At 38.3% G+C, this 25,492-nt stretch overlaps 2 protein-coding genes across 2 annotated transcripts; one reads left to right on the top strand and one right to left on the bottom strand.

Moving 5' to 3' along the window:
• The first annotated feature begins 1,272 nt into the window (after positions 1 to 1,272).
• LOC122655484 (purple acid phosphatase 15-like) lies at positions 1,273 to 6,538 on the top strand. Its single transcript, XM_043849675.1, has 7 exons — positions 1,273 to 1,546; positions 2,475 to 2,666; positions 3,656 to 3,989; positions 4,115 to 4,332; positions 5,136 to 5,326; positions 5,730 to 6,014; positions 6,356 to 6,538. The coding sequence occupies exons 1-7, from the start codon at positions 1,273 to 1,275 to the stop codon at positions 6,536 to 6,538; spliced, it is 1,677 nt and encodes a 558-aa protein (XP_043705610.1).
• A 3,778-nt stretch (positions 6,539 to 10,316) lies between these two features.
• LOC122656914 lies at positions 10,317 to 11,320 on the bottom strand. Its single transcript, XM_043851606.1, has one exon. The coding sequence runs from the start codon at positions 11,294 to 11,296 to the stop codon at positions 10,325 to 10,327; it is 972 nt and encodes a 323-aa protein (XP_043707541.1). The 5' UTR covers positions 11,297 to 11,320; the 3' UTR covers positions 10,317 to 10,324.
• Between the last annotated feature and the right edge of the window lie 14,172 nt (positions 11,321 to 25,492).

Raw genomic sequence — 25,492 nt, 5'->3', positions numbered from 1 at the left:
CAATACAGATACCTTTAAATAGATTTAGATCACGATAAGTAGCCAGGAGGCGAGAGAGACCTTCCATTGCAAGGATGAAGATGTATGGACTTAAGGGACAACCTTGCCTAAGTCCTCTAGATGGTTCGAGGAATTCAAAAGCACCACCTCGCAATTTAATGGAATAGGATACTAAAGACATGAGGTGGTTAATCAAGTCATACAATTTGGGAGAAATTCCCAGAAAAGAGAAGAGATTTCGGATGAAGCTCCATTCTACCGTGTCATAAGCTTTAGATATATCAAGTTTAATGACAACCCATCCTTGTTTTTCTTTGTAAATTCCTCATGTAGTGAATGATCTCATGAGTAATAATGAAGTTATCAGTAATCTGACGGCCCTTAACAAACGCAGATTAGAAAGGGGAGATGAAGGAGTCAAGAGGTACCTGAATCCTACCAGCGAGAATTTTAGCAATGATTTTGTACGATACCGTATAAAGGCTTATAGATCTAAAATCTATAGGTAGTATGGCATTTTCTTTCTTGGGGATAAAAGTATTTAAGGTGTGATTTGTTCTCCTTGGGAGGACCTCTTGATTGAACAAGGAGGTAACAAATTGGACAACGTCATTTTGTAGCAGCTCCCAATTTCTGTGGTAGAAGATGGCAGAGAACCCATCTTGTCTAGGTGCTTTGTAAGGACCAATATTGAACACACATCTTTAATTTCATCAAGAGATAGGTAGAGAAATAAGATCATAATTAATGGAATCAGAATTGCCCTCAAGATTCTTAATACACTCAATTTGCCAGATTTTATTATTATAATTGAAAATGGAATGGTAGAATCGAGTGTTTCGATTCCTTCGGATCTATTATAAGTATCTAGATTTTTGAAACCAAAAGATTTCCTCAGCGTCAATTTTGACCAAATACCTAAAATCATTATACATCTCTCTGATTAAATCCGGTTCGTTATCACAGGACTCAACCGACCGGACCATGGCCACCGCAATCCGGTAAAGTAGCAAACGAGAAAACGACACCAAAAGAAATTGTTTTTAATTCAAAAGGCAATGATGACTGTGCCACCTTAGCTTAAATTTCAGATTTGCCAGTACTAACGGCGAGTAACCGTCATATCGTGTCGAATATTCCCGCGAACTACATAATAGTGTACAGAGGAAGCAAAACGAGAATACGAACAGTAAAAAGAAGAAACCCCAAAAGAAAAAATTGATAAGAACTTAATAAATAAATCAAATCAATCAAATGGGAAAAACCCTAGGAATGGTTTACAAGTTGTTCTTCTGTTTGTCCTTGATTTCGATCACTCTATTGTATTTAGAGAATTTGGCCGTCGTTCATGGCCGGATTCCGACGACCCTGGATGGGCCATTCGAACCTGTCACCGTTCCGTTTGACGAAAACCTACGTGGGCATGCTGTTGATTTACCAGATACCGATCCTCGCATCAGCAGACGGGTTAAGGGGTTTGAGCCCGAGCAAATATCTGTGACTCTGTCGGCAACTTATGATTCAGTTTGGATCTCTTGGATTACAGGTTTCTGTGTTTTAATTTTTATACTTCGCATGTTTATCTCATTTGGGTTGATTTGATTCGATGAGAGTGATTAATTTATTGGAGATGTCATTTTCATAATAGTGTTTGATTTGCATCTCTTGGATTACAGGTTTCTGTGTTTTTGTTTGGCATGTTTATCTCATTTGGCTTGATTTGAATCAATGAGAGTGGTTAATTTATTATTGGAGAGGTCATTTTCATAATGGTGTTTGATTAACTTTAGGGATTATACCCATTAAAGAAAAATAAAGTCTTTACAGTGGAGCTACTATTTCCCATTAACAAAAAAAAGTATATGGGTTTTCATGGAGTTGAGATTTTTATTTGTTATGTTCTTCTTTTCTTTTTTTCTTTTTCCTATTTTCAGGGTATTCTTATATGATATTTGAGCACTATGCTAATACACTTGGGGTGGTTTTTTAAAATTTAATCGATCCATAATATTTTGCAATAACAATTCTAGGATGTCTTCTTACTTATTTGTTTCTGGTGTTGTAGATTAGTTAGTGAGGACGACAGGGAATCCAGATGCTATAGGCGAATTATGTAGTAATTAAATACGGTGTTTGGTTTTTTACCTCTTTGCTTTTTGAAGTTTGTAATCGAATGGGACGAATGAGTAACTTTTCGGTTGTGTTAATAGATTTTTCTTCTAATGCTAGCTAACTATTTACTCTTAGAATGTATGGATTTTGAATTTGGGTTTTATTCATAGAAATTTGAGATGAGAAATTCAAGAAATAGGTTAGATTTAATCTATTCTGTAAATCAGATTAGTGATCACATAGAAAGCAGCTTAAGTATCTTGAACCATTGTTTAATTTGTGCTTATTCTTGTACAATTCTAAAATTGGTTTACTATCAGTTGAGCCTGTGATAAGGATGCACTTTGGGATCTATTTTGCAGGGGAATTCCAAATAGGGAACAACATAAAGCCATTAAATCCTAAAACTGTAGCAAGCATTGTTCGTTATGGTACGCTATGGTATCCATCAAGACATGAAGCATGTGGTTACTCTCTGATTTACAACCAGCTTTATCCTTTCGAAGGCCTCCAGAATTACACCTCAGGAATTATCCACCATGTTCGTCTCACTGGTAAGTTTTAGCTGGGTTTTGTTTTAACTCATTCCTCCTTTTGCAAGTTACAAATCTTCTGCTTGGTGAATTTTATTATTTTTCTGTTTTTCACACCTAGGCTCCTAATTTCTCCAGTCTCCTCTTTGCGGCATGTGTATGTGAACAGTAATTTGAACCAAAGAATGATCATGGCTTCATGTTTGTTTGCTATTCTGGGCTTCTCATAATATAAAAACTAAACGTCTAGTTGACTGATGAAGTGTATTATTTCATAAGACAATAAAATAAGGGAAAAAGAACTGTGTCTGGGAGTATGCACCCTGCGCCCAGACACATTTGGTCCTCCTCCCCCCCTCCCCCATGAAAGGCTCAAATGATGCCCTGCTTGATGCCCTCTTGCGCTCTCCCATTGGCCTCCGTGGGAGAACACTTCCCCATAAAATAAAATGGAAAAAAATGATTATGCCTCTATGCTTTTCTCTTGGAAATTTTTGGTGCCTTTGACCATTTTAGATGAAAGCTTGCTAATAAAACAACTCAAAATTTCTAATGAATGGATATTTTACCCTAAGGTTGGTTGTTTCTGTACATATTCATATAGAAAATCGTCTAACATTTCTCTCTCAGATAATTGAAAAATCTAGGGGTAACTTTGAAAAATAAAATATAAAAGGAAAGAAAAGGGAAAAAGCCTAATAATAGGGTTTGGATGGGGATCTTCTTGTTCCCATTGTACTGGCTTTCTTTTTCAGAAAAATAAGATGGAGCCTTAAAATACTATTTATAAGTGATAGCTGCTGCACTAGGATGTGTTTTGCCACAAAATCTTGAAATTGGCTTGACCATAAATTGTTAATGTCTCACTTTGAATCTGGAAAAGATGATAAAGTTTCTACCTGGAGAAGAAAAAGAATGGCCATCTGAAACCTCCCTCTTTTTGCTCTTCTGTAGATTCCAATAGATTTTGAAAATTTCAGTAATTCTCTTTCTCATTCTGTGTTCTGTAGGGTTGAAACCTGACACATTATATTATTATCGATGTGGAGATCCTTCTATACCAGCCATGAGCCTTATATATTCTTTCAAGACAATGCCAGTTTCTGGTCCCCACAGTTATCCAAAAAGAATTGCAGTGGTGGGAGATTTGGGTCTTACATACAATACAACTTCTACAATTAGTCACTTGATACATAACAGTCCTGATCTTGTTCTATTAGTTGGTGATGTAACTTATGCCAACCTGTATCTTACAAATGGAACTGGGTCTGACTGCTATTCTTGCTCATTTTCGAATACTCCAATACATGAGACATATCAACCTCGTTGGGATTACTGGGGAAGGCAACAAAATTGACTCTCTCTCCTTTTTTGAAAATGTTTTGCCATAACGAAAAGTATGGCTTCTGATATTTCTTTCTACTTCTGCACTTGGAGCTCATATGAATTTCATGGGATGTTTCTTACAGATATATGCAATCTCTGGTGTCAAAAGTTCCAATAATGGTCGTGGAAGGGAACCATGAGATAGAACAACAGGCTGAAAACCGCACTTTCGTTGCTTACAGTTCTCGATTTGCATTCCCTTCAGAAGAAAGTGGATCTTCATCAACATTCTACTATTCATTTAATGCAGGGGGGATCCATTTTATCATGCTTGGTGCCTACATTTCTTATAACAAGACAGGTAAATCCATGGGTTTAGGGCCCATTGCTTTCCTATTTATCCATTGTACAATTTAGTAGCATCATTCTTTGGAAAATGACCCACCAACATCCACTTCAGCGAAAGCCTTTGTGCATCTTCAAGAAATATTTGAAAATATAAGACAATGGGTAGGCTAAGGCATAAAATCTGTGCTGTTTTCTATAATACTCTGGTCACTCTTGGTGAGTATTTTTCAATGTAGAAATATTTGACAGTCCCTTGATAGAATAATACCTCTTTATATCCCTACCACTTATTTCCATGATGGACTGTCTGTATGTGGGCATGGAAGAAAAAAATAAATACTGGCTCTGACCATCTGATCTAGAGCTCAAATAATGATGGCTGGCAAAAGTAAGTTGAAGTTGCATGTATGGTCCACAGGTCAGTGATTCCTCTGTATGCTACTGATATTGGAAGTTTGCATGATTTATTCATTTACGACGTATTCTGGCATACACATGCAGCTACAACCACAAGTTCTGACCTACAGGGACAAAAATCAGTGTGTACCATATGACAAACCACATAATGAATGGTTTAAGTGTTTATGACCCAGAACATTCGAAAGAATATAATAGTAAAATAAAGGGTATTGAGGTTTAGATTTCTTTACCATTTTATACTTCTTGTTCCACTACTATCTTAATGTAATGTAAAACAAGGAGAAAAGAATTTACCCATATTTGGATATCTGAGTAAAGGTTGGATGAAGTTTTTAGTTCCATTAACCGAGGATGACTTGTGAAACAATACTGGTCTATTTTTTTTTTTCTTTACAGGAGCCCAATACAAGTGGTTGCAGAGAGACTTAGCTAATGTGGACAGATCTGTGACTCCATGGTTGATAGCAACTTGGCACCCACCTTGGTACAGCACTTATGAAGCACATTATAGAGAAGCAGAGTGTATGAGGGGGGAGATGGAAGAGTTACTCCACTCTTATGGTGTTGACATAGTATTCAATGGACATGTAAGTGAACAACACTATAGATTATGATCACCATCTTCTAGCTCTTCCATTTATATCAGAGCTAGTTCTGTATTTTTGGTACAGACTAATTGATCCCCGTGTGAAAAACCAATCCAAAGGAATTTTACCATGTAATGCTATGATCTTATTCATGGTAAAAGAAGTCCATTGTGATATCAAAAAAATCAGCTGATAGAAATCCTACATGAGTATATGTAACCATCAAATACGACCTCCCCCCCCCCCCCCCCCTTTCTCTCTCTTCGGTATATACATAAGCATTTCTGTTTATGTTCATGTTGATGGTCCTATGTAGAAGAGAACAGATGGCATACAATATAAAACTTTATTTCTGTACTTCACTACAATTACTGAAGTAGTTTTATTTGATGATAATCATCAGGTTCATGCCTATGAGAGGTCAAATAGAGTTTATAACTATGCATTAGATCCCTGTGGTCCTGTCCATATCACGGTTGGAGATGGGGGTAATAGAGAGAAAATGGCCGTCAAACATGCTGACGAACCTGGTAATTGTCCAGATCCATTGAGCACTCCAGATGAATACATGGGTGGCTTTTGTGCCTTCAATTTTACCTCAGGCCCAGCAACAGGTAAGTTCTGCTGGGACCGACAACCTGATTACAGTGCATACAGAGAAAGCAGCTTTGGCCATGGTATCCTAGAGGTGATCTTTCTCTCTCTCTGTCTCACACACACACACACACACACACACACACACACATGCATACCGTGCATTCTCTCTCTTTCTTAATAATACTTGTCATGATAAAAAAAATATTATTTGATGTTAGCTAAAACAATCAAGATTCATGGTTTCTCTTACTAAAAAACAAATTGGTGCCATGGTAGCTCCTCCAGCACTCTCCATGCAGTGACAGCATAAATTGTGCCCATGAATGCTTGATTGTCCACTTAGGATTCATTGATCTCTTATGACTGGACACTTAAAAAGTGGCTGTTGATACTAGTGGAATGACAATTTAATGTGTAATTTGTGAATGGCAGGTGAAAAATTCAACTTATGCTCTGTGGACATGGCACCGGAATCAGGATATGTACAACAGCATTGGGGATCAGATCTACATTGTCAGACAACCTGATAAGTGCTCTGTGAAACCGATGGTTGGTAAGTCTTGGAAAATACGAACTTTATTAGGAGATAGTGAAGCACATTGTTTGGAGAATTAGCATCAGCTTAATAGGACCTACTATAACAATAAAACCTGTTTTGCATTTCTAAAAATGAGGGAAGATGTGATGTGATTAGCTTTGTACATGTAAATACGGATGATGATGAAAGTTAAGAAATTGTATACACAAGTCATCTCATGTAAGTTATTGAATTTTGAAGTTCAATGGATAAATTCCAGTTAAATCTTAACAAAATGGCTTCTATATTTTATAGTATTAGGTCAGTGTGCAGATATCTTGCTTGGATGCCTGTTTGTGAAGTGAGTCGAGGCTTTAATTAGAACAAAAGCTTTGTCATTACTGAAAACTTCCTTCTCTGACTAGTACTGCACTGCATTCCCTTATGGTTTGCCTATTTTCAAGTCCACTAGTTCTTCTTCTTTTGAGAATAAATAGAGGGGTGCGCTTTCCCTTTGAATGAGTAGATCTTCTCGCCCCATGCCTCCCTTTACTCAATGCTCCTGAAGTCCGAAAAGGAGACTAAATGGACAGGGGCCAGGGAAGTGTTGTTACAAAAATGGTAGTTGTGGACTGGTGCTGCAGTACTGCCTACTTTGGAAATGAATAGTTCCACAACTACTACCGTGGTTGTTGCCAAAGGAATCCCCCATACTGAAAGGTTACACGGCCGGCAGTTAGGTCCAAAGTTGTATGCATAAATCAAGACTATGATAATGAAGTTTTGATTACTGAGATTTTGGGAGGGAATCAGGGACTAAACAAGTATACAGGGATGGGGATTCAAGTGGCTAAAAGATTTATGGACCGAGTTTCTCTTCACCCATGATGAACGGATTCTCTACCTTTTTTGACGTCAAATTGGACTCTTAGGAGGCACGATCGACTTTGTACAATAGGGGGCTGATATTTTTACCATTGATTTCCTTCATCGTGGGTGAAGAAAAATTTTCTACAAGAATTAGTGCAAAAGATTCGCACGATGCCCATGTGCGAATGAATCCACACGCCAAGAAACAAAATGGTAGATCCCACACACTCTAAAAGGACATAACCAGTGCAGAAGGCTTCTGCCACTGTAGGTTTTGGGGAGGGTCATAATGTACACAGCCTTACCCCCATTTCATGGAGAGGTTGTTTCCTGATTCGAACTTGCAACCAATAGGTCACAATGGAGCAGCAACCTTACCGCTGCGCCAAGATCCGCCCTCTCTCTCCTTAAAAGCTCCATTAGATTAGTACTTAGGCGTCATGGGAAACCCTCTCCCCAAGATTTTTTACAGGTTTGAAGGCCCATCACTTGCTTTAAATGGTTACAACCTACAAGGTCTCAGGTGGGCTCTACTAGGCTTGGGCTGGTCACCCCAACTATAAGTTGTTGCCTCCAAGGCTCCAACTATTCTCTTCTAGTCTGAAACTGTACATGGTTAATCCTGACCGCTCGCTAACATATCCAATGGTTAGACCCTTCCACGTGGCATAATTAAGGTGTGCTCACCCACCTTTTTTGGCCCATAATTTTTGAAACGTAAATGTTACAGTATTTGAATTAGTCCGTACCTGTCTTCTTGCCCTAGTCTGCCTTTTCTTATCAAAATTTAATGGGCCTTTTAGAATTAAATATTGTATTTTTTCTCGGCCTCTAACCCTTCCACATATTATGCACTGTTGTGATTTTGATGAATAGGTAGGTGAGTTCGTGTCAGGATTAATACCCATTAAAACGTTCTTGGACCCACCAAGGCCCACATTATTAGGCCCATAGCGTTAAAGTGTTTGTCTGATTCATTGATTGGTAAATGGGTCACCAAACTCTTCCCCTTTGTCTCCTCCAGTCTTGGTGGCTATGAAGCTATTTAAATGACTGAGAGAGAGAGAGAGAGAGAGAGCTCAAAATTACATGGGCCTGTTTGGCCAGATTTTTTAGCAAATTTATATGGAAAGGTGGATGCTTTCCTAAATCTTTCCTCACAACCAAACACAGTAAGACAAGCAAATATCCTAGAAAATAAGCTGAAAAATGACTCAACACTTTATAGTTGTCTTATTCTTGTTTTTCCCAAATGAAGCAATTAAGAAAATCTAAACTTCAACCAACAGACAACATAGGTGTTTAGGTAATCGTTTGCTGACCAATAAAACATGTTGGGGGGGGGGGGGGGGGATTCCCAATTTCCAAACAAACATGTAGGAAAATGAGATTCCAGATTCTTTGGTCCCACCTCCATTAAGTTTACTAGTCTCAGATTCTTTTTGAGTGGGCCACATTGTGATCCAAGTTTTGGGCCATGGTACCCATTTCCTTTAGATGATTTAAATGACCCAGTAATAGTGCTGGCCTGGCTTGGGTTGTAAACAAGAAGGGCCCTGAGGCAAAGGTTTGTGTAGGACACCTGGGTCAGCCCTGATGTAGGGTACAAGATCAGGCAAAAACCAGATATTTAATCTAACTGATAAAAAATTGGACCGGTTAGTACAGTGGGATACGGTTTTGGGACAGGGATAACAACACTGTTGCATCATGCACGTATCACGAGATTTATCAACCCATAATTCGGAAATGGGATGAACTTCTATCGATTCTGTTTTGGGTCCTCTATAGGGTGGCAGGGTGTGTAGCACACCAAACAACAGCCCGCTGTGCCTGGGCACGTAGCCTAACACACAGGTGGGATGTTGGGCTGCATGCCCAAGCACTGTGAGCCGTTGAATATGCCCTACACACCATGTTGTGCTACATAGGAACCCAACGCCTATCGGTTCTGATTCAAATTAGATTGGAATATGTCGGAATCAGATCAGTATATAAGCAAGAATTGTCCGAAAAGCTAGAATTCGAATTGGGAAGAAGCTGTGTTTTTTCATTGTATTGACTCATGTCAAAGATTCAGACTTTAAATTCAACCATTTATACTCTCATTTAGTGCCATACACTCTTTTTCTCAGTAGTTGCAAAACATCTCTGTTTTGTGCTGCAGGTGTGTGTATGCCCATTGAAAACCTTCTCGGCTTCATGCACTGTCAGTATAGTACATTATTTGTGAGAAGTCATTTTCTCCTATCTGACAAGGAACTTACCATACCCTCCTTTGTATTAAACCAATAAATGGGTAATAAAATTCCACACCATAAGTTATCCGTATTTTTCTCCACTCCATTTCCCCAAGTTCTTGACGGGTGGACCCCATCTGGGCGATTGGGCAGTGTGTTTGGGCAGGGGTAGGATGATCATTTCTGTCCCCCTTTATTAGAGAAACTTGAGGAAGTGAACCTACATGCCTAAGAAATGGAGTAGATAAAGGTCCGTGAAAACATCCCAATTTACGAATGATCACACATCCAAAAGCCACAATCAAAAGATTCATTCCCTTACACCATGGCTTAAGGAAAACTCGATCCAATTGATAAACCTCCCATGAACCTGAAGTCTTGTATATCAAACATGCTCTAATACCAGTAAGAGTGGCGATGGATTTTTTTTTTTCCGAGAAAAGAAATCTAATTTGATATAATGTGGACAGTCACCTGATAGCTGATATTAGATATTGGATTAGATTAGACTTGCAAGTAAGCAAACAATAGAATATATATATATATATATATATTTTCTCTTCTTTTATAATATTTACAAGGCAGAAATCTGAGCAGGATTCCTTATTTCCCCAGCCAATTTCAAGCACAGAAACTCAAGAAAATCAATAATAATAATAAAAAACTGTAAGAAGAAAATGTAAGCAACAGAGAGAGAGAGAGAGAGAGATCAGGGCGTTCTAAAAAGGATAATTTGGAATTTGGAGTGTGTGTGAATACCACACACGATCATGATCAGAAGATATCGAGAATCTCCAAGATGAAACCATTGCAGAGTGGGCAATTCCCCCTTGATACCCAAAGCTCTCTAGAACAAAGTCTGCAGAACGTATGACCACAAGGTATAAACGCCGAACCTTTATGCCTCACCATACACACGCAGCACACGTACAATCCTCTCCCATCAACGTCCTCTTCTGCATCCACATACACTTCTTCTTCCTCTTCTTCATCCCCTGCGCCCACCTCACCAATCAATGTGGACCCCATCATCCCCGATTGCCTATCCGTTTCTTCCAACAGAGCCATCAACGACATCCTCACCGGCGCCGCCTCCTCCGTCTCCACCACCGCCGCCGCTTGTTCAACCACCAGTTGCTCTTCTCTCACTTCCTCTACCACAGGAGTCGGGTTCAATCTCTCCCGTTCCATCTCCCGTTGCCTCTGCAACTCTCGCTCCGTCGCTAATGCTGCCGCGAGCCGCATCATTACAGGTCTGTTAGCAGCGGCGACGGCTTCGTACTCCGTAACGATATCTCCTCTACTGTCCGGTCCGTTCCCTGGTTGAGCCGATACGGTCGAGCCGGATAGCGGCGGGGCTGGAATTGGATCTGAAATCTGGAGGATGCCGTCACCGTTGTCCTCGTCGGCAGAGGAGTTGGTCCACGCGGCACTGGCGCGGCGGATCCGTAGGCGGTCTCGGAACGATTTCCAGTTCCTGCGGTTGGGACCGGAGAGGCTTTTGGTCGCGGATTCTTCGTCTCTGATGATGTCCAGGAGTGTACGGCTGACCGGTGGAACTCTCACCGGTCTCGTCGCATCGCAACCGAGGATTGCACCGAGAGTTAGTCCAGCCAAGGATTCTCTGTAGCTCTCGTCGTCGTCTTTGATTCTAAGAAGATCTCTAAGATTCGATGTGTCGACGACTGAGACCTGATGTGTCAATCTTCTTCGTCCACCACCACCACCACCACCACTAGCTTCCATGGAACTCTTAAACTATCAAATTTCAAGTAACCGGACAAAATTCAATTAACAGAGAATGGGTGGAAGAAAAAGAAAAAAAAAAAGACGTGAACTTGTCTGAAACAACAGATCAAAACCAGAATCTAGTTCTTGTTCTTGGACTGTTCGACAATGTAGCAGTTTCAATTACAGAGATAATTAACATAAACAGTCAAGAGTTAAAAGAGTCTGTCTTATCTTTTCATATCAGGAAAGAAAAGTGGGAAATCAAGAAACGATTTAAGCTCAAAACTGCAAGTTCGACGGGAAGATCAACTGGAAAAAGCCAGAGAGATTAACCAAATCGAGGAGCTCGTAAACGAATCAAGAACTGCCAAATTCCGTTCTAAATTGATCAAATCTTTTTTCTATTCGTAAACTAAAGAGCATTGGATACCTTCCTTCCAACTAAGAAAACCAGATCTGATAACTGACAGCTTTTTTTTATCTACAATAGGAAGAAAAAAAACAACAAAAAAAAAAGGGGGAAAAATACATTCACAATGATAGAGGAAAACAAAATCTGGAAAAGGAAAATGGATTGAGTATGGAAAAGGAGGAGAGAGAAGCAGAGAAATTAGATGGAACGTTCTCTCCCTCCATCTCTCTCTATAGTCTCTCTGTTTGTGTTCTTGAATAATCCCCCCATCTCTTTCTCTATCATTTAATTGGTACTTTCGTAATTTTTGGGCGAAAAAAAAAAAAACAGACAGAGCCGGTTACTGTTTTGCGCCCCTCGCTTTGAACGGACAGTAGAGAGCGAGTCTTCTGGTTCTGGAAACATAGGTCTCCGGTTCCCCTAGTTTATAGGAAGAAATAAGTCAAATTACCAAACTAACCACCACGGACCTAGACTTTAAGCATGACGTGGAAGGGGTTCCCTAGTTGGTTATCCAACCGGCTAACCTCCCGGGCAATCCTGTGAAGCTGTGGTTAGTTGATCAGTCAATTAATTTTTTATTTTTTTTTTTAAAGTTTAGGGTATATATATTAGGGTAAAAGAACTCTATCAGACAACACTCGCATGAGTCTATCTCTCTCCTTCCCATATGAAAAGACACCTCTACCCTCTCATTTTGAGGAGGAGAGAGATAGACATATTGGAGTGCTGGTGTAGGCCACACTCCCAAACAAAAACTACCTCCTATATATAGGAATTGGTTCTCTATCTTAGAACATGACCTACGCTAGTGATCTCTATGTCTATCTATCTCCTCCTCTCTCAAATAAGGGGTAGAGATAGTTTTTTTACATAAAGAAGAGTGAATAGAAAAATAGAATGGTAACGTAGGACTCTTTTTCCCAATATAATATGGGCAAGAGTTCTCTGTGAGGGAACGTGACCCTTGCCAATGGGAGCGCATGTGGCGGCATCAACAAGGTGGGGCAGTCATTTCGCCCCTCCATGTGTCTGGACGGAGGGGGTTCACTCTCGCATAGAGAACATTTCTAGATATTATATTTGTGAAAAAGAACCTTGAAAAGCAGTGTGGCTCCTATGCCTAAACACAGGGGACGTGAAATAACCGATGCACTCCCCGTGAAAAGCAGAAAATCCCACCTTTATTGATGCTTCTACGCACACTTCCATTGGCCCCTGCACTGGTACGACCGTACGGGGGCCATTCTGCCTTTTAGGAAATCCTCTCCCATTATATTTAACCCCTCACTAGGGTTTCAAATCTTGAATCGCTAATCAAATTGTCTAGTGTCAATTACCGATTCGAATCAATTGGAATTGGTCAATTAACTTCGACCAAAAACTGAGAAATTGGAACGAATCAATGTGAATCGTCTGAATCGGCCGATTCGATTGATCTGTTTCAGATTTTGAAACCACACCTCCTCGACACAAACAATTGGTCTGGTCTGATTTTGATCAATTTTTTCTCATTTTTTGCATATAGGTGAATACTCAAATCGGATCGATAAAGTGTTCGGTCTATCAAAATCAAACCAAAACTGATAGCTATTGATCGGTTAATAGTTTCTTTAATGATCTTATCAGTCTACTATTTTCTCATTTCATCAAGGTTTTTTTTTTGGGTGTCGATTTCAAACCAAACAGCTGGTTTCGGTCAGTCTAGTCGGTTTCAGTCTTCTAGAATTTTTGTTTAGAACTAAAACCAATATCAAACCAATAAAGAATTCAATTGATCAATTTCAGATCGGTTCAATCGGATCGGTCTGAATTTGACAAACCAAACCAACTCCCTCCTTGGTGAATAGTGAAGCATAGAGTCATAGAGTCGATGCCATGAACTCTGGGGTGCCGGCCCCTTGCCTATATGTTCCATCTCACGATGTTCAATACTTGGTGGAGACCAATTTTTTCGATATTATTTGAATCAAGTTTGCGCCCTTGAGATCTTGCATGCCAAGTTAGAGCTACTTGGGTGGATCCGGCATTATAGAACCATGACTTATAGAGTACGACACACTATTGGGGTGTGGGAAGGGGTGGGGGGAACAAAGCTACTTGGTCACGCCCCTACGCCCAAGCACACACAGGTGGATGTGGGTTTTCCGAGTAAGAGGCATAGAGGAGCACACCAACGAGCTGCGTCAACATGTGCACAAAGGGTATCAAGGTCATTTGATGTTTGAAGGAAAGAAAGATTTGTTTGTGATAGTGGGTTTTTCGAGCAAGGAGCATAGAGGAGCACACCAACGAGCTATGTCAAAACAATATTGTACACAAAGAGTATTGAGGTTGTTTCATGTTTGAAGGAGAGAGAATTTTTTTTTTCTGGAAGTGGGTTTTCCGATCAAGTGGCATAGAAGAGCACACCAACAAGCTGCGTATAAATGATCTCTTGCATGAAGGGTATCGAGGTCATTTCATGTTTGAATGTGTGTGTGTGTGTGTGTGTGTGTGTGAGAGAGAGAGAGAGAGAGGCGGGCGTTAGTGTACCCTACCCTAGTGGCTCAAAAAACTTTTTCCATTTTGTTTTAGGTAAATTGCTTTGATGGTATGACATATGTATACAAATTTTGTAGTGTGTATGTTTTGATAAGCTTTGCGCATGGGAGGAATTTTCAAAACCAGCTTCTGAAGGGAGAAGGGAAATTTATTTAAACAATTGTGCTTCTTGTTGTCACCAAAGTGGTGAATTTAGAACTGTAACATTCTTTTGATTGACCTTGTCTTATTAAGTCAAAGGTTAGAAAAGTAATTTTTTTATTATGTCATTGTTAAGGGTTATCATTGTCTTGCAAATTTTTTTAAATGAGATTTTTTTTAATTGGCACCTCTTAAGGTGACAAATAATGTGTACTCCTTTGCTCTTTTTTTTTTTAATTACGAGGGGTATTCACACACATTGGCCAGACTAATCCCCTCGGCAACAGGATGGCCACCATGCTTATTGTATAAGGATTTTCTTATTGACATCCCTTCGGGTGTCAACTAATTTGTAATCGTATTTTTTTTTTTAATACTTTTAGTAAACACATTTTTTTAATAAAGGTAAATAAGACATTTCATGTGTACTTGAAATATGTGCAATGACAACTTTTGTTAATAACATAATGATAAGTTACTTTAAACTATTTTTGAAATCTTATTTTTTATACCACTAAGTTAAAGAACTTTTTGGAATAAGACAAAGGGCAATTAAATGAATGCGTCAAATTCTTAATTCACCAATAAAGTTATAGAGGTTTCATTTAGACGTTCTTGTATAGAATAATATACTTTTTTATTCATATGTATACTTAGAAAAATGTATAAGATGAATGACAACTTTTGATAATCACATAAGGCAAAAAGTTTCGTGTTCGACCATGTATCATATATGAAAACTGACCCCATAACAGAATGATAAGTTATGGAAATAAGACAAACAACAATCAAAAGAAAGTGTCAAGCTCTAAATACACCTGCAAGTAAAGGTGTCATTTAGAACGTCATTACTTAATTGACATGTGAAATAGCAAGATTTTACCTTCATTAAAAAGTTATTGTGAAAACAAAACACATTAGAGTAGCCACAATGGCTAGCTAAGGGCAAAAGACTCAAATTAAAGAAACAAATTAAACCATCAAAAGGATGATGCATAAAAAGCAAGGGAAAGCAAATGAAAAGAAATACAAGGACCATAGGGTAAACACAAATTAAGTTTCACTTATGGGAGCGAAGGTACCATGGGGCAAATCTTAAATGGTAACTCTGTCTAGAAGTATAGACCCTATGGCCATCAGAATCATTAACTTTTTCAGGGCACTTAGAAGATAGACTACAAATCAAGAATGCAAAGAAAAGGAGATTCCAAGATTTGATCAACAATGACATCGTTTAGCATAGATTTCAAAAGCTCCTTCGAAGAAGTGACAGATGACCTATCAGTTTCAGGATTCACTTTACACCAAGGAGCCACTCCAGACTCAGGAGGAGGAGGAGGAGGAGGAGGAGGAGAAAGAGGCGTATTAGAGTCTCACTTACACACAAGATCCAGGCTCACATTAGAGCGTATGCTAACATCGCCCTATTCCCCTTTCTTTTTCTTTTTCTTTTTCTTTTTTTTTTTTATTTTAATTTTATGATCAAGAAAACCTATTATACAAGTTAACGTTCATTAGAATCTATAATACAAGCATTCCTAGCCATATTTTTAGCAAAAGGAAATACATAGGTTGCTGTCATATTTAACAAAATTCACTCCTTGAGTGTTATCAGCTATATAGAGAAAGTCTTTAAAAATATGCCACGGCCATAAGCATTTGGTAGGAGATGGAAGAGTATCAGAGATGAGTTGATTGTCACTCCAGACTTCTTTAATGAAGGAACAGTCCATGTATCAAAAAACTTAATTCTGCCATTTGTCAAAAAGAAATATGACCATCCTGCGAATTTTAATCCTGAGTTATAGTATCTTGCACAAATCAACACCGGAAATCAAGCATAGGTAGAAGAAAGTTAGTGGTCGGCAAAGATAGGGAACCAGTACCATCCATTACATGAAGGGATGAAAACGCGAGGGGGAGAAGATCATGGAATGTAATCCATTTTTGAGTGCTACGAAGCACCCATAACGGACAACCAAAGACGAACCATTAATTACTATGTTTCTAGCTGTCCAAATAAAATAACAAGTAATAATAAACACACTAAAAACCCATATGACTAATTGTTTGTCCGACTTGAGAGTAGAGTAAAGAAAAAAGCGTAAAGAGTGGATGCTATCAAACGCCAGAAAATCAGTTTTTAATCCCAGTGGTCTTGTAGCCCAGATGTGTTTAACCCAATCGCAAGAAACGAAAAGGTGCCATGAGGATTCAAGACCAATTCCACACAAAGCACAAGAGGAGTCAATCTGGATCCATCTCGATAGAGTAGCCCTGGTAGGAATTCGTGCATTAAGCACACACCAGAAGAAAACCTTAAATCTAGGGTGAATCTAAAGTTTCCAAAAAAACTTCCACCAAAGTGGATTTGCATCAGACAAAATTTCAACTTTAGAGGTAAGGTAATGCACAGTTTCTTTAGTGGTGAGGATTCCATTCTTGGCTTTTAAACAAACCCATTTATCCTCAGAAACAGAAATTAGCACAGACTGGACACGAGAAGACACAGATCGAGGTAAGCAACTAGTAATCAGGTTCAAATTCCAATTGTTTCCAATTAAGAAAGAGTCAACAAGCTGAGCCTTATCAGAAGGATTAATCAGAGTAGTTGTTGAGGTAGAGAGATTACCTTGTATTGCAGGAACCCATTTATCAAACCAAAAGAAGGTAGACTTACCATTGCCAATCCTTTTATACACCAAGCTATCCAGATCGGGGATTACTTGGGCGATGCTGTTCCAAGTCCATGAGCCTTTCCTGGCTCTGGTAGTGGGGTCAAAAAAAGAGAGTTTTGGGAAGTATTTGGCTCTAATGAGTAAAGCCCACAAGGAGCAGGGTTCAATTAAGAGTAGCCAGCTAAGTTTCAGCAGGAGGGGCTTGTTGTGGGTTTCAGCTTTACGAAAACCCAACCCCCCAAGAGATTTTGGTAAGCACATTCTGTCCCAGGATGTAAGGGTAGTCTTCTTCTTATTCTTGCCATAATTTCCCAACTAGAAGTTAAGACAAAGAGACTCAATTTTTTGATAGATAGTAATAGGAAACTTAAAACAGTTCATAAGAAATGCCGGGGTAGAAGCAAGCACTAATTTAATTAGAACACAACGGCCGGCATAGGATAAGTGGTCAAGTTTCCAGGTTGCCAGCTTCCTCTACATCCTCTCAATCACCCTTGTTAGTTCCTTAACTTTGGACCTGTCATGAAAATGGTTAGTACCCAGGTAAATCGAATTGCTGGCCATCTCCTTCATGCCAATAAGATTGCAAAGGGATTGTCTAGTTTCCTGAGGCACATTTCTACTAAAGTGACAACAACTTTTGGTGAGATTAATTTGTTGACCAGAAAGATCATAGAAAAGGTCTATAACAGCCTTAATAGTCAAGAGGTCATCAGGGGTTACCCGACAGAAGATGAAAATGTCATATGCAAAAAGGAGATGAGAAATTTTAGGTGCAATAGGATTTTCCCTATTTTTCCTTTAAACAAAGACATGGGAGCACCAATCCCCAAACCAAACAATAAATACACCAAAGAGAGTAGAATACTATTCGCATACAAGGAATAGAATACTGTTAGGGAGGAGAGGGTAGAAACATTGTGGAAGGAATCTACACCGTAAGGGTAAGAGATCGTTGTTGTTTGATTGTGTAGTGCCAGCATGGCTGCACTAGTGCCCGTGCGTTGTCAATGAGAGAGCTCATGCAAGGACATCAATATAAATATGATTTTTTATTTCACAATGGGTAGAGCGACACTTTCATGTGTGCCTATATCCGAGTCCAAGAACCATGCGATCAAGTAGCGTTTTTTTTCCCAAAACCTCATAACAAATCGGTTCTAGGTTAGTGACTCGACTAGTAGCCATCCATGTTATCAAAACCCGATTCGGTTCAATCTGATTCGAACCGATGACTGAAACGGAGAAAGACCGGAAAGGTGATAGTAACACGGAGGAATCCTATGAGACCACAAGAGTCAAATCATTCCTTTTCTTTTGGCTTGAGATCCAAGTGTCCAAATGTGGGCTCCACACTAACAATAAAATAAACCAAACCAAAAAGTGGTACCCACAACCATATCATTAGTAAAGTCTAGTGGATAGCACCACGCCACCCTACAGTTACACCCGTCCTTTATTTATACTTTCTATTGCTTGTCTCGACGGACCGTCAAGAAAACCTTTGACCTTAAAAATAATTTTTTGGATTTCGATTCCGTAAAAGAGGTCCTCAACCCCTCATATGAAAGCATTTGTCCCCATAAGATTCTTAGGTTGCTAATAATAAATTCTAAGAACTACAATTTTTTTTAGGGTACAACTCTATTAAAAACACAAATGTTTTATTGTTTCAAATGAGGGAGGGACAACAAGGTCAACCAATTTTTTTGAGCTCTCTTTGTAATTTGCATGATGGTGATTTTTAAGTCTCATATTATTGGATAAACTAGTTGTTGGAAATTTATCTATCAAATCCATATTTATATAAAATACATATAAATTAAGTTGTATGATTTAATAACAGGTATTGGTAATTTTTAGGTTAGAATCTAAAACTGTTCATGATTAGGGACAAGACTGGACACCGTATATGCATAAAATTAAATTCTTTACAATTCCTTGTCCAATCTATTTCCCCAAGTCCCTCTAATAGGAGGGTAGACCCCACTCGGACAGTGTGTTCGGGCAGGGGGTAGGGTGGTCATTTTCTCCCCTCCCATTAGAGGAAATTGAAGAAATGGACGGGCAAGGAATTGTAGGGGATAAAGATCCCTCTATATACATATTCGTCACGCTATGCTGTGTTTGGTATACATTCTTGGAATGCATTCTAGGTTGATTAATGATAAAAATAGTTATTTTTATTGTCTGAGAATGCAAAATCACCATAAAATACATTCCAAGAATGCATACCAAACACAACCTATGTGTACCTAGGAATGTAGATTTCAGGGCATAAGTGTGAATGTACGATATGCACATTGAACCTAATAATACAAGAATTTCATATATGTATTACTGCTAGTTGAATTGCAACGAAATTCTTGTCTGTAGTGTACAGATAGTCCCTTAACCTGAGGGGTCCTTATTGATGCAGTTACGCATTGCGAGTATTGGCACATCAATAGTTGATGTCTCCTTGAATATATATCGGTGTATTGGATTCGTAGTGTTTGACTGTATTCGAAAGAAATGCCCAATATAGAATCCACTACCTTAATTGGAAGAATACTAAAGAAAGAGAATGACTGTATTGATTGGACACAAATCCGATATTGATGGTATTTTGATAAAATAATTGTAAAATTTTTAAAAATGAATATTATTTATTAATATTTATTTTCACAAAGAATTTAAAAAAATATTTTACTGGTCTAAATCGGACTTCTAAAATTTATGAAATGGAATTTATTATAGACTAAGGTTATGACAGCACTCATATGCCCTATAGTTTATAATGTGATATTACAATGTGGGGGGTTGATGCGTAATTATCTACTTAAATTGAGAATTATTGGTTACACCTACTTGGTTGTATGCATGTTGGTAATTACCATATTGAGAACATGGCATATAATTAACATGGGACATGTTGGGTGCGCTTGTGGCAGAGGCACTCGCCATCCGACAAGCTCTATCCTTCGCTATCACATGGAGAATTTCTCACCTCATCATTGAAAGCGATGATCTTCAGATGATTGAAATTCTTACCCACAAGGTCGTTTCCTTCCCTTGGAGAATAGAATCCATCGTCAAAGATTGTTGGAACCTCCTTCATCAGTTCGTAGATGTTCTCTTCAACCACACCTTGAGAGAAGGCAATGCCACAACGGACACCCTCGCCACTACTGGAGCGTCCTCTCAAGTCTCTGCATCTTGGCTCTTACAACCCCCCCCTTGTATTTTCATCTCTTTGTTTGTAGACTCATCTGGAAAATTGTTCCATCGTTAATAAAATTTTATTACCAAAAAAAAAAAAAACATATTGGGTGCAGTCCCAATGGGATCCTACCCCTTCCCTAATGGTTCAACTCATTATGTAGCATATTTGTTACTGTCCATAATCTTTTGAATTATATCAATCAGATGAGGCTCTTAGTGAGAAATGAGATCTCACATCAAGATATAAAAGATGATGTGTCAATGAATCTTTTCTCTACATTTTTATGCATTGTCTACTTTAATAGTAATTAAATCATATCTTAGTTGCATGAGATACAATTAAAGATATGATTTGGGGAGATATTGTGATTGAGTCCATTTATGAAAGCCAAATCATATTCTAAAAAGAGTTTTATAAATTAAAGTGTACGAAGATTTCTTATAACCAATACTTGTAATTGACCATGGAAAAGAATTTTCTCTTTCCTTAGAGAATACATTCCACCATCAATTCTTCCATTGTTCTTCTCTCTCCCTCTCTCTTGTATTTATTATGAGAATTGAAAAGACTAGGGTTTTGAAAAAATTCTACTGATCTTGGAATCACAAGATTAAAGTATTGATGAATACAACTTGGGTCAGGCCAGACAAATTTGATTGGACTCCACTAAACCAAAAATCAGATGAGGGTTGAGTAATACATATCTTTAGATTTTGTCAATGAAATGTAAGTTTGTATTTTAGTACAATTTAAAGTTTCAAAAAACTTTAATTAGATGCTCTTCCCCTTGTTCTTTGGGGCCAAAATTGGATCAATGGGATGATTATGGCCACTTGTCAAGTAATAAATGGTGTTGGATAATGATAGTTATCTAATGGAATGTAGAAAAAATTGTTTAGTTTTATAGGCTGTTGTTGTTTAGGGGTATCAAATGCTGGCTTGACAAATCCCGGTGAAAAGGGTTTTCCGTTGTTGGCTGCATTTGATAGAATTTCTTTCAGTTCTCCATTCCTGGGTGAAGACATTGGAATTCACAGGGGTTTAACACAGGCTCTATCAGTTGGATATAGGAGAATTCATGTTGAACCAGACAATTCTGAAGTTATCAGATGCCTGCAAGATGCGAGTCGAGTCTCACCTATTCTTGTAGTTCCAATCCTAAATGATATTAGGAATCTTTGCTGATTTTTTGATGTATGTTCTTTTATTTGTATTCCATGACACATCAATTCTATAGCTAATGTCTTGGCCAGGAAGGCTCTGTCAGTTTGGCCTATTTCCACTCCCTGGTTGCTTCACCTTTGCGAAGGTGAAGCACCAGCTGACTCATGCTTTTCTCATCAATAAACCAATTTTCTACCCAAAAAAAAAAATGCTAGCTTGACAAGTAAATTCAATTGGAACCGATCAATTAATTCTATTATGCCCTCACCCAAAACTATATCAACATGTCATGTATGTTTTGTCACGTGAAAGAGTGATATATATATATAGCAATTGGAGTGTGAATCGGCCGATTCGACTGATCCGTTTCCTATTTTTGAAACCACACCCTCTTGACACAAACAATTGGTCTGATCTGATTTTGATCAATTTTTTTCTCATTTTTTGCATATGGGTGAATACTCAAATCGGATTGATGAAGTGTTCGGTCTATCAAAATCAAACCAAAACTGATAGCTGTCGATCGGTTAATAGTTTCTTTAATGATCTTATCAGTCTACTATTTTCTCATTTCATCAAGTTTTTTTTTTTGTTTGGGGTGTCGATTTCAAACCAAACAGCTGATTTCGGTCAGTCTAATCTGTTTCAGTCTTTTATAACTAAAACCAATAAAGAATACAACTGGTCAATTTCAGATCGGTTCAACCGGATTGGTCTGAATTTGACAACCCAAACCCACCCCCTCCTTGGTGAATAGCGAAGCATAGAGTCATAGAGTCGATGCCATGAACTCTGGGACCACAAGCCAAGTACCAACTATGCTAACAAAGTAACAAGTGTCTTGAATCAGTTACTTAGCTAAATATATATGGGGTGCCGGCCCCTTGCCTACATGTTCCATCTCGAAAGCTATTTGGTCGCGCCCCTACGCTTAGGCACATAGGTGATGTGGGTACGTTTTTTGAGCAAGAGGCATAGAGGAGCACATCAATGAGCTGTGTCAAAATGTGCATAAAGGGTATTGAGGTCATTTCATGTTTGAAGGAAAGAAAGATTTGTTTGTGAGAGTCGGTTTTCCGAGCAAAGAGCATAGAGGAGCACACCAACGAGTTGTGTCAAAACGATATCGTGCACAAAAGGTATCTAGGTTGTTTCATATTTGAAGGAGAGAATTTTTTTTGTGGGAGTGGGTTTCCAATCAAGTGGCATAGAGGAGCACACCAACAAGCTACGTCAAAGCGATATTGTGTATGAAGGGTATCGAGGTCATTTCATGTTTGAATGAGAGAGAGAGAGAGAGACGTTAGTGTATCTTGCCCTAGTGGCTCAGAAAACTTTTACCAATAGGGCAGAAAACTATTACCATTTTGTTTTCGGTAAATTGCTTTGATAGTATGACATATGTATACAAATTTTGTACTGAATGTTTTGATAAGCTTTGCGAATGGGAGGAATTTCCAAAACCAACTTCTGAAGGGAGAAGGGAAATTTATTTAAACAATTGTGCTTCTTGTTGTCACCAAAGTGGTGAATTTAGAACTGTAACATTCTTTTGATTGACCTTGTCTTATTAAGTCAAAGGTTAGAAAAGTAATTTTTTTATTATGTCATTGTTAAGGGTTATCATTGTCTTGCATATTTTTTTAAATGAGGTGTTTTTTTATTGGCACCTCTTAAGGTGACAAATAATATATAAATTTATTCCTTTGCTCTTTTTTTTTTTAATTACGAGGGGTATCCGCACACATTGGCCCGACTAATCCCCCCGGCAATAGGACGGCCACCATGCCTACTGTATAAGGATTTTCTTATTAACATCCCTTTGGGGGTCAACTAATTTGCAATTGTACTTTGTTTTTTTTTTATCCTTTTAATAAACACATTTTTTTAATGTAAGGGTAAATGTGACATTTCACATGTGTACTTGATATATGTGCAATGACAATTTTTGATAATAACATAATGATAAGTTACTTAAACTATTTTTGAAATCTTTTGTATACCACTAAGTTAAAGAACTTTTTGGAACAAGACAAAGTGCGATTAAATGAATGTGTCAAGTTCTTAATTCACCAATAGAGTTATAGAGGTGTCATTTACCCGTTCCTGTACAAAATAATATATTTTTTATTCACATGTATACTTAGAAAAATGTATAAGACAAATCACACCTTTTGATAATGACATAAGGCAAAAGGTTTCGTGTATGACCATGCACCATATATGAAAACTGGCGCTATATCATAATGATAAGTTACATCCAAATTATATTTGAAAACACTATTTTACTCATAACGTAAAGAACTTCTGAAAATAAGACAAACAACAAGCAAAAGAAAGTGTCACGCTCTAAATACACCTGCAAGTAAAGGTATCATTTAGAACGTCATTATAATTAATTAATTGACATGTAAAATAACAAGATTTTACCTTCATTAAAAAGTTATTGTGAAAACAAAACACATTAGAGTAGCCACAATGGCTAGCTAAGGGCAAAAAACTCAAGTTTAAAAAACAAAATAAACCATCAAAAGGATGATGCATGTTTGAGTTAAAATAAAACCGCAAGCGTACGGGTCAATCGAGTACTCTGCAACACGAGGAGATATACGCCACTCTATTTAACTAACTTAAAAGTAATGCAAAATGAACCAAATTAAAGTGTTAAATTAAACTAATTAAACTAACGAAAATCAATGCATCCTAACTCATAAGCATCTAACAAAATTAAGGATTAAATCGTCGTCTAACACATGAGCATCTAACCTATCAAACTAAAGCGAATTGAAAGGAATAAAAATGCAGCCACACATACTAACCACATAAAAAGAAATAAAGGAATAAAAATGCATCCATAAATCACAACCATATAAAATTAAAATAAAAGAAATAGAGGGGGAAGAAGAAGAAGAAGATGAGAGAGATAGCGGAGATGGAGAATGAGATTGAGAGTTTAGATAAGTAAAACCTGGATGTCTTGCATGAATGTAAATGAAAAGCTTGAATACTTGCATAAACTTACTACGGCCTCCTCTTCTAAATCTTCAAGTCTTGTCATTAAATGTGCTTATCAATGCATAACAAGCAAGGGAAAACAAAGGCAAAGAAATACAAAGACCATTCCGTAAACACAAATTAAGTTTCACTCCTTGGAGCGAAGGTACCATGGGGCAAATTTTAAGTGGTAACTCCGTCTAGAAGTATAGACCCTATGGCCATTAACTTTTTCAGGGCACTTAGAAGATGCCTTGGAGTCATGCACAAGGCGGGCTGAAGAAGGAGACTACAAATCAAGAATGCAAAGAAAAGGAGATTCCAAGATTTGATCAACAATGACATCGTTTAACATAGATTTCGAAAGCTCCTTCGAAGAAGTGACAAATGAACTATCAGTTTCAAGATTCACTTTACACCAAGGAGCCACTCCAGACTCAGGAGGAGGAGGAGGAGGAGGAGGAGAAGAAAGAGGTGTATGCGTATGCTAACATCGCCCTAAGTCTATCTCTCCCTTCTCCCCTATGGAAAGTGGGAGGATAGAGGTAGACTTAGGGAGCTCTAGCATCCATTACGTATGCTCTTAAACAGAAAAGTCATTCCCCTTTCTTTTTTGCCATTCGTGGTTACAATAAGATTTTCCCTATTTTCCCTTTAAACAAAGGCATGGGAGGAGTACTAATCCCCAAACCAAACAATAAATACACGAAAGAAAGTAGAATACTATTCGCATACAAGGAGTAGAATATTGTTAGGGAGGAGAGGGTAGAAACATTGTGGAAGGAATCTACACCCTAAGGGCAAGAGATGGTCGTTTTCTGAGTGTGTAGTGCTCGCATGGCTGCACCAGTGCCCCTACATGGTCAATGAGGAGCTCATGCAAGTGCATCAATATTAATATGATTTTTTATTTCACGATAGGTAGAGTGATACTTTCATGTACGCCTATATCCGGGTCCAAGAACCATGCGATCAAGTAGCGTTCCTTTTCCCAAAACCTCATAACAAATCGTTTCTAGGTTACTGACTCGACTAGTAGCCATCCATGTTATCAAAACCCGATTCGGTTCAAT

This window comes from Telopea speciosissima, chromosome 3 (assembly GCF_018873765.1).
Source record: "Telopea speciosissima isolate NSW1024214 ecotype Mountain lineage chromosome 3, Tspe_v1, whole genome shotgun sequence".
Classification (NCBI taxonomy): Eukaryota; Viridiplantae; Streptophyta; class Magnoliopsida; order Proteales; family Proteaceae; genus Telopea; species Telopea speciosissima.
This window is presented reverse-complemented; position numbering and strand designations above follow the sequence as displayed.

Bases quoted from the DNA above. Each gene is read 5' to 3' on its own strand.
- LOC122655484 (XM_043849675.1), top strand. From the start codon at position 1,273: ATGGTTTACAAGTTGTTCTTCTGTTTGTCCTTGATTTCGATCACTCTA. The intron at 4,333-5,135 runs GTAAATCCATGG...TTTTCTTTACAG, and splicing joins CATTTCTTATAACAAGACAG to GAGCCCAATACAAGTGGTTG. The intron at 5,327-5,729 runs GTAAGTGAACAA...GATAATCATCAG, and splicing joins ACATAGTATTCAATGGACAT to GTTCATGCCTATGAGAGGTC.
- LOC122656914 (XM_043851606.1), bottom strand. From the start codon at position 11,296: ATGGAAGCTAGTGGTGGTGGTGGTGGTGGTGGACGAAGAAGATTGACA.